Here is a 19,263-nt window from a genome sequence, read left to right as displayed (position 1 = left end):
TACCTTGTTAGGCGGGACGGAGTAGAGTTCAGGCACCAGGTGGATCCCGTTCTTGCCTCTGATTAAGATTCCCTCCAGGGCCTCTCGGTATTCTTGGACCTGGAAAACAGCCCCATCCCCCACGGTAGGAAACAGCAGTGCAACACAGAAAAACAGCTCTCTTGGCAACAAACAGATCAGAAGTAGGACACAAGGCTAAGAAATGCACAAATACCTTCAGCTCAAGGACTGCAGGAGGAACCTGGACTCTTGCTGACAGCAAATGTTAGGAGGAGCTAAATGCGACTGTCTCTAATTTGTGATTTAAATACTTCACTCTTAACTTCGCACATATTTAAATCTTGTCTCACCAGCTAGACTATAAGCTTTATGGAGCGGAGGCCAGATCTTAAGCAGTGCATCCATTTCCACCTGTTGGTAGTTTTCCACTGAAGAAGCCCTGGTTCAAACATTTATCGCTCACGAAATATTTGCTGAACGAATAAGATGTGAAGAAAAGGAAGTGTAGGTACTATGATCCATGCACCCCAATTTTTAGGATGTGCTACTCAGTAAAAGCTGTTGATGCAAACATTTCTATTAAATTAAAAAGGCAGCGATAAAACCCTATACATTAAAAGGGAAATGGAGAGACAAAAGCCCTTAACAGCCACCCAGCTATTTGACACATTTCATCTTTGGAGAGCCCAGTCAAATGCCTTCCAGATCTCATTTTCTTTTCGGTTGAAATTTATGGACAGCAAAGCACGACAGGGTGCATCACTTTTAAATGTGACTGGGCGGCAAGCGGAAGAGACGGCACGGGGGCTAAGAGAAGTGAATTCTGTGAGACCTACAAAATAAGGTACTAAACAGGCTTTTCTGTCTCCTTAGCTTTTTTGTTGTTGTTGTTGTTTCTGATAATTGTCAAGCTTGTTCGTAATTGAAATTCCAACTCAATCTTTTTGAGGTCTTTCAGTCTTGGGATAAAAAGACAGAAAACGTAAGAACCGAGATAATCACTAAAGCATAAGAGAACCAACAAAGAGGGAACATTAATATTTGAAGTTTACTGCCGCTTCTGAAACACCTCTGCATTCCTCAATAGAGGCAGCTTTCAAAACTAAAACGAATCTTAGATTGCATATCCTACCCCAGAACATGTGATCTGAACAGATTAAAAAAACGGCAAAGTGTTTGAGTTTGTCAGCCCCGTAAACTTCAAGAGGACAGGTCTGTTCTGCTCACCAAAGTATGCACGGCAGCAAATGCTGAAGAAATCTGTCTCGAACAAATGAATGCTGCATTAACAAATATTCACTGAGTACTTACTACGTACTAGGCATGGGGCATACACCAGTGAACTGGATAGAGACCACCTCTACCAAGGTCCTTTGACAACTAAGTGCGAAATACAGTTACAGGTGCCAAGCTGTTATAAGAACCGTGGGGCATATAAAAGGGGCACCTGACCCAGCTTTTAGGCTTTCTGAAAGAAGAGACACTTAAAACGAATCACGTGAAGGAGGGAGGGGAAGTTGGGGGTTGAAAGCATATCCTGGGAGAGAAGGGGAGAGACAGCATGGCCCGCTCAAAGGACTGAAAAAGTTTCCATGTGCTTGGATTACAGAACTCAAGAAAGGAAATAAGTAACAAGAAATTGGGGGTACACTGGTGAAAACGAGGGTCTGATCTTACAGGATCCTACAAAACGTGTGAAGAGCTTGTACCTCATCCCAAAAGCAGTCAGGAAGCCATTCAGAGCCTTTAAGCAAAGCAGTAGCATAATCTCTTTCTTAATAAGATCACTCTGGCGATGGTGTGGAGAAACAGCAGGAAGCGAGGCTGGGAGACCAGTTAGGAGGCTGATACATTAAGACATTAGCTAAGAGTGCCCTTAAAGACGGCAAAACCACGGCTGGTCTGAAAAGAACAGCAGCAACAACAAAACCTGTCTGTGGAAGACTGTTTGGTGGCCCCCGACGAACCCCGCCTCCTAGTCCTCCAGCCTTTATGTAGTGCCCTCCCCTTGGATGACTTACGATAAAAGGCCCTCAGATGTAACATATTGGGTTAGGCTAATCAACAGAGAATTTCCTGTCACCTGTTTTATCCTAAGCCGAAATTTGGTCCTCTCCTTGTGTCCTCAGTTTAAAAAAAAAAAAAAAAAAAATGACCCTGGCATCTACCCTTGTCAAGGTTCTACATGGCCAGGATATTACAGAAACCATACTTACTTTTCCCAGCCTGTGTCCCTTCCATATTTAATATCTAATTGTTTCAGCCAAACTGATAATGATCAAGACACTCCAATATGGAAAAAGGTAAGACACTTGATCCCTGGCTTATCCTATATAAAATTCCTAAAAATAAGAGCCTAAGTTTTAACAATGTCTGGCATTCTATGTGCCCCCTCAGGCTACATCTTTGTCTATGGTTTACCAATCTTGGGCCTATGAATGCCTTGACAGCTGGCACATAGGTGGTATTTGCTTATTGGGATCAAGATGTTAACTTGAAACTGGGAACAAGCGAATATTTTCAAATGAGTGCTGAACAGTTCCATTCCACAAGCCCTAGTTGGGTCTATGCCCCTTATGGGCAGGAAGTATCCAGAGTGGTAATCGCCCTTCTTCCCTTAAGATGGAGGAATGATCAAAAGATAGGGGGGACTGAAACCAAGGGTAATCATTAGTCAAGTCCATTTTACCTGTAACCTGCCTTCACTAATCAAAGTCCTTTTAAGACCTGCAAGTCCTCCAAGCAGCACTTAGCCTCAATAATAAGATGTTTGCCTGAGTTGTTGTCTCGGAACTTGGAGTCAGCTGTGTCTGGTTCCAACTGAGCTGGTTAAGACTGGTTAGGACCACTGACCCTCCAACTGGGCATGCCCAAGTGTCCGCTGACCTTATGGCATCAGAGGGCTGAAAACTCCACCCTCAGAGCATGCTAAGCACCTCCATTTTGGAACAAGCAGAGCCCTGTAGCCTAGTTACACTTGGGCAGAATGACAATTACTGCACCTTTTTCCAATCACCTTTCCCCAGCCTCAGACCGCCCTGCTGCTTTATTCTTTATCCCATAAATACCCTGAGCCCCTTGCCTTCGCTCAGGTAGACCTGAGACTTTCTCCTTGCATGGCTGCCTTGCGAATAAACCCTCTTTTTGCTGCAAACCTCGGCATCTCAGCGTTTTGGCTCGCTTGTTGCACTGTGGCAAAACAAGCCTGGTTTGGCAACAATAGCCCTTAAACAACAGAATGCAACAGACGTGGCACTTTGCCAGTTTCAGGCCTAAACCTTAAGAAAGCTTGGCAGCTTCTGCTTTCACATTCTGGGAGAAGATGTCCACCATGTAAAAAGCTTAACTGTCCAGAGACTGCAATACTGTAAGAAGCTCAAGCTAGCTACGTGGAGAACTAAGGTCTGGGCCAACAAGCTGCCCACCATGTGAGGGAGGCCATCTCGGATGTAGATCCTCCAGCACCCCTGAACCATCCCAGGTGACACTAGGTGAAGCAGAGAAAACCTGTCCCTGCTGAGCCTTGCCCAAATTGCAGAATAATAAGCAAGCAAAATAGCTGTTGTTTTAATTCACTAAGTTTTAGGAAAGTTTGTTAAGCAGTGACAGATAACTGCCACAGTGCCCTGAAGTCCTGCAAAACCCTATGTTCTAATAATAATCAGCACACCAGTGGAACGAAAATGCTGATTACCAACACAACACCCAGCATTTTCTCACCTGAACAGCATCACCGTTGAAGACCCCATCTATTATGAAATAAGTCCAGAACACAGGCCATTCACATTCAATGTTTTCAAAGAGCTTGAGTTCAGCAGGGTCATAGTGCAATCGGTTGGGGTCCTGGAACCAAACAGGTAAACCCTCTAAAAGGTAATGTCGGATTACATACGTAATACCATTGCACCTCACTGGGTGTCCCTTGCTTTCTGATTCAATGCAGCTTCGATGCTGGCATGATTAGGATTCCGCTATAATGGGGAGATGCTATTTTTGGCAGTTTTCCATGGTAAAATTTCAGAAAAGTACATCAGATGTACGCAGCAGTCCTGGGTAGTTTATTATTTTAAGCTTACTGTATCTCTGTAGCAAATAAATAGCAGTTTGCCTCTCACAGTGCTGGGCAGACTATCTGTTTTATTGATATCACTGTATCAGTCACTACGGCAAAGGAACCCAAGGAGGCCACAGGTAGCCTTTTAAAACAACATGTGAGCCACAGAACTATTTGTCCTTGTCTAAAAGCAGCTTTTAAACCACCAGCTTGCTGTCCTCCAGAGGATCTTGCTATTCTATAGCCTAAGTCCAGCTTGCTGACTCCAAAATTGACTTCCCTCCAATATTCCAACATCATGTAAGTTTTATAATCAACAGAGGGAGAACACCACAGTGGCAACTTAGATATGAAGCAGTTAAGGAATGAGAAGAAACAGTCTTTAAATACAACCTCTCTTGGGGTTTTATAACCATCTCGAAGGAAGCGACAGCATCCATAACGTCCCTGAGAAGATAAAGCAAAACGATGCATTTGATGAACCAGAAGGATTTCTTTGCCTCTTTGATCCAAGTCAGCCCTTCACCCCCTTTCCCATGAACCTTTTAGTAACAAAATGGGTACCAAATGCTCTTTGCTATCAGTACAAAAACTTATTTTTAAGTAATAAGCCAAGTAAAGTCAGGTTTGATCAGTGCTTGGAAGGGAATGCCAAAACCTTCCACTGGAGTGGCAGTCAGGGCTGAGCGGTTAACTACCGATAGTTCACTGAATGACCATCCTTTCATTCTGATTTGCTGTACTGTGCAAAGATGCAAAGGGGCCCTTACTGCTGGGAGAAGCCACCAAGGCAGATACGTGGATTGATTGGACTGCTTCTACTGGAAAGACTGGAAAGCCACAGGACATTCCAGACTCCTCGCAGTTAGGCTCTGGAGGCAAGGAAGCCTGCACCTGGCGAGAAGTAGGTGAGGGAGGTGGAGGGGCTTCCTGTGGCTTAGGGCCATCGCTGCTGGTCTTCCTGCTGCAGGCTCCAGTGTTCCTCTCCAGCTTCTTGGGGGTCAGGAAAGAAGGACAGTGGCAGTGCTCTCTGAATCTGCCTCCCTAATCCCCGGATCGCAGTTTGGGGTGTCCACTGCCCAATTTCTTAAGTACGTGGGGCTGCTCCAGCACTGGCCATGGAGGCAGGCACGCTCCTAGTGGCCAGCCCTGTAGTGTTCGGGGCATCCTGGGAGGCCCGGTCTTGAACTGCTCCCCTTGAAACACTTCATTCCCTACATTAATTCCCTGCCTACTCCCACAAACTAAAGAGGTTCTGTTTTCTCCACTGGCCCCTAACTGAGACAGTGCCTTCTTTTGGGGATATAGTTGGAGACCCTTTACCCCTTTGTTTCCAAAGGCTAAAAGCATTTTTCACCGAATCTAAGTAGGATCATCAACATGCAGGTTTCAGTTTAGGAAACTTACATTCTTCAATCATTTTACCGATAACTTCAGTTGGCTGGACTACTGAATAACCTTCTCAGTTTGGTGTAATGTGTCATAGTTGCTGCATTTCACCTCGGAGCGGGGATTTTTTTTAACCTCAACTTAACTTTGGGATCTCCAAGTCCCCAGGAATTGTGTGTAAAGTTTCAGGATATTGGGACATGTACATTTTTTTCTGGCGGGGACTTTACCTTTCAAGAGATTCTTAAAAGAGTCTCTCTAGGATCTCTAAAGGGTTAAGAAGCTCTGCCTTAGAAGTACGGGAGTGATACGAATTGGGGTTTAAAGGTGCCAGCTTGAACTGAAGCTCTGCTACGCAGAAAGAGAACCAAGGCATTGATTACTCCAAGACTTATCCAGACTCAGCTTTGGAAACCTCAATCGTGAGTCGACTTAGATACTGAGCGACTGACCTCATGGAGAACAAAGGCCTGGGTGAGCTGCTCCACGTCACTGTCTGAAAGGGGCACTTAACACAGGGCAGAAGGGCACCAGTGTGACCAATGCTTACCTGGAGCTTGGAAATAATTTCATTTTTGGTCACATTCACAAGGTTCACATCTTCCACTGCAAAGGCCGGGAAAGAAATAATGGAAAGAAGCCCAGCATCAATCTCTTTAGATGTCGATGCTCTTGGCAGCATGGAGAACAGAATAGACTGAACGAAAAACAAACAGGTGGCTTTAACCTCGGAAGCACTAATAGTTACATACAGTATCTAGAAACGATGACTTTACCCCAAGGGAACATTTGAATGAGTTTGCCAATTTTGAGTAGAGCTTTTTCCTACCAACATGGCCGCTGCTGGGTGACCTCGCCTACCCAGCCAATGCTTCCTGCTCCTTGCAGGAGAAAAGGGGGCTGGGGAGAGCAGTAGTATGCCTGGAGCCCGTGCTGAGAACTGTTTGTCTCCCTTCCTTTCGTGCCTTCTGTTGACTTCGCTGGGCCTTTAGGACATGCAGGGAAGGGACTAAGGACTACCTTGTCAGTAGGCTAGCATGTCCTGGCTGTGAAGATAAGAGACAGAGAAGAACACACATATGGGACTAGGCCGGAGAAATGTCTGGCTTCTGTGGAATGTGACCAGTTGGACTGGGTGACCCAGGAACTACTTAAAGGAGTCAATTTCAGAAGACCACACGAACAGGCAAAATGGTTTAGTCGAAACAGAATTAGTTTAGTCCTAGAAAGAATGGGTTACTTAGTGGCACTATAACATGGCCTCAATTATAAGGTGGTTGGATTAGGTACTGTAAACTAAAGGAAGGTGAAAATATAAAGACAAGTTTGGGAAGGGAAGAGAGCTAACACTGAGATCTAACATGTACAGACATGGGACTAGACCCCTGCAAACATAAGCTTATTAAATCTTCTGTATGAAGAAGGAATTCGAGAACTATGTCCAATTCACACGTGAGGACTCTGAGACACAGAGACTCATGCCTAAGGGCATGCAGCCAGTCTGCGACAGAGCTAGGATTCTAACCCAGGTCCAGCTGGCTACAGAGCTCATGCAATCTCCACTAGGGACTACACATCTATTAAGATGCATACCAGCTTGACTTTATTAAACCACACCCAAAGAAATAGCAGACTCCCCATTAAGGACTATATAATGGAGGGAAATGGAAAGAGCTAGAAGGAGTTAAATATGGGGGGGAGCCCTTCAGCTTCAGAACAAAGCTTCATTTTCTATAGCCAACAGACCCCCAGGCCCAGTTCTTTAACTAGTCACTCTCCCTCGGCTCTCTGCCTGAAACACACACTCCCACCGGAAGTGCTGTGCTTACAGGGTTTTATGTCTCTCACTCCCACAGCCCTAGCACGGTACCTAGCATGCAGTAAGCCCTCACTAAATAAGAGTTTGCTGATGTGTCAGCAACTGGTGACCTACTGTCTGCTAAATGGAGTCCCCTAATCTGCATCAAATCACACCTTTCTCTGACCGGTATTTCAGGGAGACTTTACTAATTTGCCATTTCTCCCATATCATCTCTCCTCCACCATCCATTCTGCCCATTTCCACTCCCTCCCCAAGTGAACTACTGCCTGCTAGTCATGCAATTTGGGGACCTCATGAAATAAACCTGAGAGAAAACCACCTACATGTTCAAAAAACATAAAACCGATTTTGCCTCCAACGAAACAAGGTTGCCTTGATTACTGACTCCATATACATCATCACTGTGTCTTATGTTTGCATAGTACTTTCTGGTTTACAAAGTACTCTGACAAACTAAGTTGATTTACTCTGATCCTTATGACCACCTTGTGCAGCAGGAGGAGAAGGTCCCAGTGTGCCCATTTTATGGATGAGGGAACTGAAACTCAAAGAAGCCAAGTACCATCAAGCTAGGAAGGTGAGGATCTGAACTGGAGCCCAAGTCTTCCACTTCATGAGTCTCCTTCCCTACTCTCTGGAACGTGAGAGCCTTGAGCCATTACCTGGCAGTGTTCAACCTCATCGGGCAGAACGTGGATCACGGACTTGCGACCTCCATGGGCTCCAAAAAGGTCCAGTTCGTCAATTGCCTCTAGGGCTGCCTACAAGCACAGGTATGAATTACTTTTTCTTGCTAGTACACATACACTCCCATATCTGGCACCCCTTTTTCATTAAGCAATCTAGCATATATGTTTTCCCAAACGTGATAAAACAAATCTTTAAAATCCACTAAAGTGTCTTATACTCGTGTACTATCCTTATTTTCAGTAGATAAGAGCTTTCCTGTGTTTTGCTGCTCACTGCAGGAACAAGAAAGAGAAAATAGAAAACCATTTCCCAAAATGAAATTACTATTCTACCCAAAAATGAAACATTAACAACACAGCTTTGTGTGTGTAAGGGGTGGAGGGCTAAATTTACGGGCGGCTTTTCTTTCACCTATTTTAGCGGTTGACTTCTAACATTAGCATATTTGGCACTTAAGAATGTTAACTTTTTTTAGTATTAAGTATGTTTTCTGTCAGTTGACCTTAAAAGAGCCAATTTATTGTTGCTTTAAAAATTCTAGTTCTGGAGTCTTTACTCTGTCTAAAATTATGCTTCAGTCTTGAGGAAGAGGGGAGGGAGGAGGCGTGCTAAATGTCTAGGGCAAGACATGTCAACTGGTGGCCAGCAGGCTGAATCTGCCCTACACACGTTTTGTTTTGTTTTGTTTTGTTTTGTTTTGCCGTACACGGGCCTCTCACTGTTGTGGCCTCTCCCGTTGCGGAGCACAGGCTCCGGACGCGCAGGCTCAGCGGCCATGGCTCACGGGCCCAGCTGCTCCACGGCATGTGGGATCTTCCCGGACCGGGGCACGAACCCGCGTCCCCTGCATCGGCAGGCGGACTCTCAACCACTGCGCCACCAGGGAAGCCCGTACACGCATGTTTTGTTCGGCCTGAGGAGGTTTTTAAAATGATTTTGAATTAGAATACCTATAGAGAAAGTTTGCAGCACCCTCAATACCCCCTGATATTTTTCTATCTGGCCGGCTTCACTTGTTTATATTACTCGCCTGACCTGACCCTGTAGACTTTTAAACTTGTGAGCCCTGTCTTACAAAGTGGTCATATTCTTCAGCCCCCTTTATGACCCAGAAAAGAAGACTGGACATCATACATCCAGCTTCTTCGACAACAGCAAGAGCTTAGATGTGTGGGTGATAACAATGGATAGTAAGGAGGGAATGCACTTATCTTCAGGTGCATGCAGATTTCGGTGTAAGAAACCTACATTTTTTTACCTATAATTTCAGTTGGCTGGGGTACACGTGCCACTTGAATTCCATACTTGCTGCTGACTTTTGAAAAATATGCTAATCAGATCAAATCCAAACCCCTAACGACGAGAACCAAACCAAAGCAGTTAAAGACGCACAGAAGGAAGAACAAACAGGAGGAGACTGTCACCTTGGCCATTCCTACAGAGCTCGCATTCAGTTCTGGAATGCCCTGATTGGTCTTATCTCCACGTTCCCACATTCCATAATCCTGCAGGAGAAAAAGGGAAAAAGAGGTATATGAAAAATGCTATGGAAAAATGATTCGTTCATGTCACTGCAGGCATAAAGAAACATGAATATCTCTTCTCGAAGGCTACTAAATTCATGGCTTTACATATTCGAGCTGTGTTCTTTCTCGATTTCAGTTCATTTGACCTCTGGGTAGACTTCTGGAAGTAAATACTCAAGTGGAACAAAAATGCATACAAAGACACTCTCAATTTTCTTATTTCTAAAGTTAGTAATTTTTAAGAAACTCTTGATTTGTAGAGACCAGAACATTTTATCTTAAAATAGAAGGCTGCCCTTTACTTATCTAATACGCTTGAACTTGTATTAAATTGTAAGATGGAATAAAGAAACTTTAACAAATGGGTTATAACTAGAGGAAGCCAACCAAACCATTTAAAATAATTTAATACCTATTTTTAACATTACCTCTTGGGAAAAAAATGCTCAGCAACTAACAGGAGCCAAAGTCAAAACTGAGGCTCAGGATACTGAACTTTCCTGGTATTTTGAAACAAATTAATAGGAACTGGCTTAGAACAGCCCATCCACATAGAGGACTTGATACATGCATACCTAACTTTTATAGTTTATATTTTCACTGAAGAAACCCAAGCACTGGATACCATTTTGAAATAATGCTATATGCACTACTGAAAGACTGCAACCCAAGAAGAACAGGACGAATGCCAAAATTTGGGCATTTATTATTATAGAGAAAGATGAACATTTTCAAAATGAGAAATTTTAGACTTAGACACATGAGAGTGACTTCAGACTCTTCCCTGCCAAGCAGGCCTTGTCGCGGAGCCCCAGGACCCCTTCCTTCAGTACTCCTCACAGCTGGGCCTTTCCGCTCCAACCCATCCTCACTCCAACCTTGGAGCCAAGTGACTGACTCATCCTTAAAAACTGCTTTGATCAGCTCACTCTCCAGCGTAAGAGTCTAAAATGACGACCTGTTTATTCCCTAGTGGATCACGTTCAAATCTCTCTCTCTGTATGGCCATACCTCTATTATCCAGCCCCACCTCCTGCACGTCCACAAGCTGACTTTACTTTCTACTATTCTTAAGTACTCAGCTTTCACCCTAAGAATACTCCTTCACTCTGCACCCCCTTTCCCCAAGCTGTTCCCATGCTCACAGCCTGTTCCTGCCTCTGTTATTGCTCCTGCTACTCCCACACCCTTCTCCCTCCCTTCTGCCAATCTAAACCCTACTCATCCACCAAGGTCCAACTAAAGTCCCACCCTTTCCACAAAGACTTCCCAAGTTTCTTTAGACCAGGGTTGGTCAACCTCGGCACCACTGACATTTGGAGCTTGATCATTCTCTGTCGTGTGGAGCTGTCCTGTGCACTGTAGTATGTTCAGCAGAATCGCTGGCCTCTACCCACTGGATGCCAGTGGCACTCTCCCCAGAGTGACAGCCAAAAACGTCTCCAGACATTGCCAAATGTCCCCTGGGAGGGGAAGACTGCCCCTGGCTGAGAATCGCCGCTTAGACCTGGGGTCAGCAAACTACGGCCCGGGGACCAAAACAGTTTGCCACCTGTTTTTTGTAAATAAAGTCTAGTTGGGACACAGCCACGTTCACGAGTTCACGAGTTGACTATGGCTGCTTTTGTGGTACAATGGCAGAGTTGAGTAGCAGCAACAGAGACTGCAGAGCTGAAAACATTTACTCTCTGGCCCTTTACAGAAAAAGTTTGCTGATCCTTGCTTTAATGGCTTTTTAAAACAAAAAAATAAACTCTACCCTTTCCTTACTGCTCTTATGGTCAGCTTTGCAGTTTAGCTGTTCTCTAGAAGTGTGTCAGGCTCCACTCTCCGTAGCAGACAAAAGCCTGGAGGAACTGAGTTTCTACATGTTTACACCCGCACACACCTGGCCCAGGGTACACATCTGGCTCCAGCCTCTCTGCCTATGGGCTGCCTGGGGTGATCCCCACGGCACCGCAGCTCCTGCCGAGGTGCTGATGGTGTTGCCCTTTGTCCTGATTCAGGCTGGCCTGTGGACGTGCCACAGGACATTTTAGAGTCTTATTTAAAATAAGCGTGATGGATTCAAACAGAGCATGTGGCACATTCCAAAAACAAAAGCTCCCCAACTGAGCTCCTGGACAGAAATGTGCACTTTGTGTGCAGAGGTGACGTAATCTTATAGCTCTAATCTTGCTAACTTCTGGTCAGCCCCAAACAGCCTGGCCCTCAAAGAGCTGTATGATTTTTATTCTTTTTGACACTGGGACACCTGAAAAAAAAAAAACACTGGGTTTGACACTTACAGCGACTTTATATGCAGCTTCTATGTAAAAAACAAGATTCTGTATGAAGGCCACCTCGTCAAGAGTGAAAATAATATGTAAGCCTAGTAAAGAAAAACAAACAATGGAGTTACGGAATTATGTTGTGAAGAGAGAGCTGCCAATTACAAATTACAAATATTACACTAGGAAATAAATCCTTTTACCCTCATTTTCGGGCATCAAAAATAAAGTATGAAGTAAACTGTAACAGTTAATGTCTAATCTCAGAAGGAAGGAAGGAAGGATGGGGGGAGGGAAGGGAGGAAGGCAAGAATGGCTCCACTTTTGCGTGTGTGCCTAGGAGTAGAAAGGATCGAAAGAGAAGATGTGGGGCTTTCGGGTATGTGTTGGATTTGTGCAGAGAAAATTCCACAAAGCAAGCATTTTAGCCCAGAGCAACCATTGTCTTATCTTTGAGTGAGCCAAAGGGCGGGTACTTTTCCCCAATGGCAGATGGGGAAAGTAGAGCCCTCAACTACAGGAGATGGCTTTTCACGTCATGGAAAGGCCAGCTCCCAGGATCTGCCCAGGCGGCTACATCAACGCAGTGACCAGGAGAGCTGGTTTTTCGCTTGGGTCCTTGAATGTACAACTGGTTATGACAAATACATGTTTTGTTTTGTTTTTTTGGTTCTCCTGTTGGATTTTTGAAATTTTTATTTTATATTGGAGTATAGTTGATTAACAATATTGTGTTAGTTTCAGGTGTACAGCAAAGTGATTCAGTTACACATATACACCTATCTATTCTTTTTCAAATTCTTTTCCCATTTAGGTTATTACAGAATATTGAGCAGAGTTCCAACATGTCTGTCTTTCTTTCTTTCTTTCTTTCTTTCCTTCCTTTCTTTCTTTCTTTCTTTATTTTTGGCTGAGCTGGATCTTTGTTGCTACATGCGGGCTTTCTCTAGTTGCAGTGAGCGGGGGCTACCCTTTGTTGCGGTGCATGGGCTTCTCATTGCGGTGGCTTCTCTTGCTGTGGAGCATGGGCTCTAGGTGCATGGGCACAGCTGCTGTGGCTCGCGGGCTCTAGAGAGCAGGCTCAGTAGTTGTGGCACACGGGCTTAGTTGCTCCGCAGCATGTGGGATCTTCCCGGACCAGGGCTCGAACCCATGTCACCTGCATTGGCAGGCGGATCCTTAACCACTGCACCACCAGGGAAGCCCCCAACGTGTATTTTTAAAGTATGAATTCTTGAAGCTGGTATGGGTATGGTAAGATATGCACCCTTAACATCACTGGGGGAAGTTTAACTAGTAAACTGCTCTGAAAACAATTTAGCAATAAGTATGAGTAGCCTTTGAATGATATCTAACTAAGGGAAGGAAGCAAACAGGGATGGGGGTCAAAGTTGGTATTGCAACATAGTTATAATAGCAAAAAAAAAAAAAAAAAGAATAAAGGAATAGTTAAACTAATTATGGAATATCCACTGATAAAGTCATTAAAATTATGTTTATAAACAGCTTGTAATATCAAGGGGGAAATGGTTAAGTTATAATGCTATGTAATAAAAAGACTATATTTATGCATACAGTATGACCTTAAATGTTTTTAAAATGCATAGAAAAAAAAACTTGGAGGAGACACATTCGAATGAAAATTGGCAGTGAGATATTTTTTCTATGTATTTCATTATATTTTGCAAAATATCTACAGTGAGCTCATATTAACTTTCATAACCAAAACATATTTTTTAAAGTGCCTGGTTTATTCACGAACCCATAACAGTATTATTTACTGACTTCTCCTATTTTTAGAGTTTCACATTTGCAGCCTGAAATAAATGGGAAGCCTCTAACTCAGGAGCGTGAATTTAGGGGACTGGAGGTAAGAACTCTGAGACACAGCAGCTAAGTGACCTAACTTGAGGCTATTTGGTGCACAGAGTGGGGCAGCAGCTTGGAGCTCGGGAGGCCTGGTGTCCAGGCCTCCATGAAAGCCAACAGCTTGGGCTTCAATGAGAACAATGCTCACCACCCAGGAGTTTTTGGCCCACTCACAGCATGGGCGCTATGGACTGAAAGACAACTCTGGGCACACTGCTGACTTCTAGAAATTATGTTGTTTGTTTATAATTTGGATAAATGAGGGTGTGTCTAAAGAGGGTGACAGGGTAGTGAGAGAAGAGCTGAAGGGCCTGCTACTCCTGGAGAAGAAAACTCTAAAATGGAGCATGACACCATCTGCAGATATTTGAACTTGAATGTAGATCTGATCTAGGTTGGTCCAATAATTAGGCGACAGAAACAGCAAGGAAGCTTTGGGATCAACCAGTGAGATGCGGACAGAGCTGGCACAACAGCCCTCGTGCTGCAAGGGTTCAGGAGGCTGACTGTCAACAGAGCCACAGAGTAGCACACATAATGCAACGCAAAAAGAAGCATGCTTTTTCTTTACAGAAACAGCTTATTTTGAATACTGATCAATGCCCGCCCCTCCCCGCCCCCTTCTGGATTGTCACTCCCAGTACAATGAGGTCAATCAGCCCTGGCTCACCGGAGGCAGTCATCTGGGCCAGAAACAGGAGGAAGAGGGAGGTGGCATCCACCTGGAGGTGGCCCCACTGGTCGTCGCCCACGACGGTGCTGCAGGTGGCGGTGTCGTACTTGGCATGCAGACTGTCCTTGGTACTCTGAGTGTGCTTGAACCTCTCCACTTTATCCACCTGAGAAAGCAAGTCGGCTGCTCACAACTAAGGGGTTCATGGCTGGCAAGGTCAATCTCTTGGATCTAGACCTTTTATCTGTTACCTCTGGGAACCAGTGGGATGGAAGGCAGGGGATGGATGTTCACTAGTGAGCACCACACAGAGAGGCTGTGCAGGGGACTCTTCCTGCCCATCACCAGAAATGTCTGAGCCCAGCGCCATTTTAACAAGTTCTGCAGGGCTGAGGGGTCAAGCCGCAGGGTTTCCTTGTCTGATATCTCCAGCATGAGCTGTGACACACAGTAGGAACTCAATGAGAGGGAGGGAGGAGGGGAGGGAGAGGAACCTCCTCTTCCTCTTTAAATTTCCAATCTTGTTTCCTTAATGTTGAAAGGGAAAGAGCAATGTCGTCTTTGAAGACTAATGAGGCACGTGCTGATTAAGGATCGGGACTGTATCATATTTATCTTGGGATCTGTGTAGATCCTAGTCTGATGTTCTGTATACAGTACATGCTCAACAAATTGTTTTATTTACCCCTCACTGAAAATATCAATAATATTAACGTCAAGTTTTAAAAATTCAAGCATTTCAACTCAAAAGAAACCCTCTTATAAACTCAACAGAATAAACAATAGTACATGGCTTTCTAGGAGTGGCTTTTAAAAACAACGTTTTCTTCCCTGTTTAAAAAAAAAAAGGGCACGTTCTCCTTTTACACAAGTTAACTCTTGAAAAGAGATTCTGAGAAAGTATTCTTTGACTCTGGTTCTATAGCATAATAAAATTATTGAAGATAATTTTAAAAGGAGAAAGTAAGCAAAATATTTTCAATTTCTCTTCATCTTGAGAAGAAAAGTTCAAAACACTTTAAGAGTGTTAGTTGTCACCATGAATATGAAGTGCCCACTCAGATGACCCAAAAATACATCTGTCGTTTTCCGCCTACCTGTCTCATCATGCACTGGAGAAGACCCCGCATCAGTTTCACCACGTTCTACGGACATAAAATGGAATCAGTAATAAGGCCAGCTTCCCTGCTCCATGAAAACAACCTCCTCACCACATGGCTGGTAAGCCAGTGCTTCCTGGAGCCTTCCCTGAGAAGGCATATACATGCATTCTGATTGTTTAGGTTATTTCTACCTCTCCACTCCATCACAAAGAAATTCTTGACAAAGTGACTTATCTCAAATAAAGGAACTGGACCAGATGGCACCTTCTGGCACTGAAATCCAGTGACTCCTGCTTTTAGCAAGACAATTTTTATAAGCCTAGTACCCTGGAGCTTTATATCACAATTTTTAGTAATTTATTTTTGTTATACTAAGGATGAAGTAAGTCCACCACCATGCCTGCCCCAAAATAATGATGCTTTGCCAAAACAGCCATTTGTGACACCAGTACTGGACTACTGAGTAAAGTTCTTACAAAATGCAAGTAGCTGCCAACGTTTCTTAATAATATGTATTATTATAAATAATATCAATATCACTATGATAATCAGACATTCTGTCCTGGTATTGTACAAAACACTTTACCTGGATTCCCACTAATTCTTGCAACACCCTTATGAGGTGGGTGTTATTATTTCCCCACTTTATAGACGAGGAACCTGAGGCTGATGAAGCAACATTGCTCAAGTCTCTCAGCTGGCAGGAGGGGGAGCAAGGACAGAGCCCAGGCCCTCCGACTCCAGAGTTTGAGCTCCTAGTCAATACACTGTGTTGCCTCCCACTTCCTCCACAATTCAGGCCCACTGAAAGACTGGTCTTAATATGTCCTATTAAATACTCTATATAACTACTTCACAAGTGGCTGGAGAATGGGATATTTTTAGGTCAAAGTAGCCTGGCTGAAAGAAGTTCCCACCCAGGGCCATCAGCGTCTCCTCTCTTACAGAATGCACATGGTTTGCAGGGGAAGACATAGTGAAGGGCCACGAAAGTTAAGTGCCAAAGTCTGAAATGGATCACCCTTCAGATTCTTCCATCTCTAAAATCCTAGGAGTCTAATCTCACTTTATGTCATAAACTCTTTTGATGCAGAAAATATTACCTCATAATTAAAAGGTATAATTAGCACTGTTATAATTAACATTTCCTATGGTGTGCAGCATAAACATTTGCCAATCGACTTCCCCTCAAATAAAGGAAAGTTATTTTCCATTGTGAAGAAGCACAGTGGTTCCCAACTGGTGGTGATATTACCATCCCTGGGGGTGGGGGAGCATCTGGAAATGTGGGGTGGAGGCATTTTTATTGTCACCATGATGGGGGTGGGAGCTACAGCCATTTAGTAAGTAAGGACTTAGGACACTACATGTCCTGCAACTCATGGGACAGTCTCACACAATAACAACTGTACTGCCTAATGAATATCAAATTATTATACTGTTAAATGAATGATTCACTTATGTAATAGCCAAGTTCTTAGAGAAGCATTCAGTGCTTGCTGTATGCATTTTATTTTCTTTTTTAAAATTTATTTATTTATTTATTTATTTATTTATTTATTTATTTATTTATTTATTGGCTGCATTGGGTCTTCGTGGCTGTGCATGGGCTTTCTCTAGTTGTGGCAAGCGGGGGCTACTCATTGTCGTGATGTGTGGGCTTCTCACTGCAGTGGCTTCTCGTTGCGGAGCACAGGCTCTAGGCATGTGGGCTACAGCAGTTGTGGCACACGGGCTCAGTAGTTGTGGCTCGCAGGCCCTAGAGCACAGGCTCAGTAGTTGTGACGCACGGGCTTAGTTGCTCTGCAGCATGTGGGTTCTTCCCAGACTAGGGCTCAAATCCATGTCCTCTGCATTGGCAGGAGGATTCCTAACCACTGCGCCACCAGGGAAGTCCCTATATGCATTTTAAATACTACCCATTCTTGCCTTACCTCCAAGACTGGGTGATTTCATTACCTCATACTCAGCATGTCTAGTCAAATCCAAACTGTCCTTTCCTTGCTCGCACAGACAGGCTTCCTCTCTTAGCTTCCCTACTGCTGTCAAGGCTGCCCGCCACTCATGCCCACTTTGCTTGCTATAAACAATCACCAATTGGGCCGTAAGAACTCTCCCTGGACCTAACAATCCACTGGCTGTGCCAGCCAATGAGAAATGATGAATCAAAGACAAATCCCAAAGGCTCTCATGCCAAGAGATCTATACTTTTATACATCAATGCTCCTTACTTCAATGCTATTACTCAAAACACTCTGAAAATACTTCCTGTGCTCAGGGGCAGATTATTTTCTTACATACTTAGTGATGGCAAGTCTTCGCTTTGGTGGGTATGTTGGTTTCTGATTTTGGAAAACAATAAAAGGTCTTCATTGTGCTGTATGGTAACACTGGCACAAAAATTGGACAACACCAATGTGGTTCAAAATTAAGGGTGACTATAAATTTAAAAGATTGTTTTGGAATGACTCAAACTGAAAGGCATTTTTAAAGGAAATTCCAAACATGTTTTAAGCAGTGGCAATAATGTTTGGATAAATATCCTTTCAACATGATTACTCCAAAGAGTATACACTTTGGAATGTGTAGTTCTGGTGTGCTGACTCTTTAAAAACTATCATATTAGTTTATAATGACATCTTTATATAAGTATGTATAAAATTGACAGAGCATGTGTGAAAGAAATATAGCTAGTTAGAAATTTGGACGTCTATTCAGTGTGATTTTTGTTGTTTTTTTATGGAGGGAAAAATCTCAAAAGGAGAGACACATGAGAGGTTGAGACCACCAAAGTGCCTCCCCAAAATATACTACAGCAGAAATGGAGGAGAAGCCTCTACCAGACTGTTTTGCACACACAGCTACCTCCTTGTAGGCTTTTCAATTCAAGGAAAAGGTGCTGAGTGGTCAAGCCACGGCTGCCAGTCAGCCTTACCTGCTCCAACTCGTAGGCCTTGGCCTTGTCCTCATCGCGGTCAGCATTCTTGCGGTAGGCCATGCCCAGGCCCCACACGGCCAGGATGCTGTAGATGTTATCCCGCACCCAGGCATCCTTCTGCTCATGACTGGCTGACAGCAGCCCCGTGATGGGATTCTATCAGAGAAGAGACAAAACGATTCAGCACCGCCCTTCACCTAGCTCCTGGGCAATGAATGCTCACCCTAATCGGGGCACGAGGGCTGGGACGAGAAGTGAAGAGACCAGCGTTCCAGTCCTTGCCCTGCCACCAACAGTGTGATCTTGGGTGAGAAGTGACATCACTTTTTCTAGGCTTTGGTTTTCTCATCTGTATAATGAGGATATTAGACTAAAAAAATCTCTGAGGGATCTTCTAACTTGTGAGTACTTGTCCTTTTGCTTTCAGACCAGACCATACTGTTGTAAGTAACGAATAGAAGAAACAGCAAATAGAAAAAGCCTTCAAGGCTTTTACAAATCTGTGCATTACAGAATTAGATCTTCCTCTCCCTTTGTGTTTCCACACCATTTGGTAAAGCATTGAACATGGGAGCAAGAGGCCCCACTCTACCACTCTAGCTCTGTGTGACCAGGGAAGCTGCCTACCTTAAAAAGGAGGTGCCGAGCAAGGGGCCATCAGGGGCTTCCCTGGTGGCCCAGTGGTTGGGAATCCGCCTGCCAGTGCAGGGGACATGGGTTCGATCCCTGGTCTGGGAGGATCCCACATGCTGCGGAGCAACAAAGCCCGTGCACCACAACTACTGAGCCTGCACTCTAGAGCCCGCAAGCCACAACTACTGAGCCCACGTGCCTAGAGCCCGTGCTCCACAACAAGAGAAGCCACCGCAATGAGAAGCCTGCGCACCGTGACGAAGAGTAGCCCCTGCTCGCCGCAACTAGAGAAAATC

General features: G+C 44.3%; 1 protein-coding gene across 4 annotated transcripts in view; it reads right to left on the bottom strand.

Annotated features, from left to right (window-relative positions):
• The window catches only part of PHKA2 (phosphorylase kinase regulatory subunit alpha 2), an 82,716-nt gene that overhangs the window by 34,075 nt on the left and 29,378 nt on the right, over positions 1-19,263 (bottom strand). For all 4 annotated transcript variants that reach the window (XM_081222820.1, XM_081222819.1, XM_081222818.1 and 1 more), the window contains exons 2-11: positions 18,332-18,490; positions 15,391-15,438; positions 14,291-14,459; positions 11,770-11,852; positions 9,380-9,460; positions 7,928-8,026; positions 5,994-6,140; positions 4,448-4,501; positions 3,721-3,843; positions 4-99 (exon numbers count right to left, since the gene is read on the bottom strand). In XM_081222820.1, the coding sequence (XP_081078946.1) occupies positions 4-99; positions 3,721-3,843; positions 4,448-4,501; positions 5,994-6,140; positions 7,928-8,026; positions 9,380-9,460; positions 11,770-11,852; positions 14,291-14,459; positions 15,391-15,438; positions 18,332-18,490 (1,059 nt within the window). The remainder of the gene's footprint in view (positions 1-3; positions 100-3,720; positions 3,844-4,447; positions 4,502-5,993; positions 6,141-7,927; positions 8,027-9,379; positions 9,461-11,769; positions 11,853-14,290; positions 14,460-15,390; positions 15,439-18,331; positions 18,491-19,263) is intronic.

This window comes from Mesoplodon bidens (genome assembly GCF_964165515.1).
Source record: "Mesoplodon bidens genome assembly, chromosome: X".
Classification (NCBI taxonomy): Eukaryota; Metazoa; Chordata; class Mammalia; order Artiodactyla; family Ziphiidae; genus Mesoplodon; species Mesoplodon bidens.
Note: the sequence above shows the minus strand (reverse complement) of the source record. Positions and strands in the feature narration are given on the sequence as shown.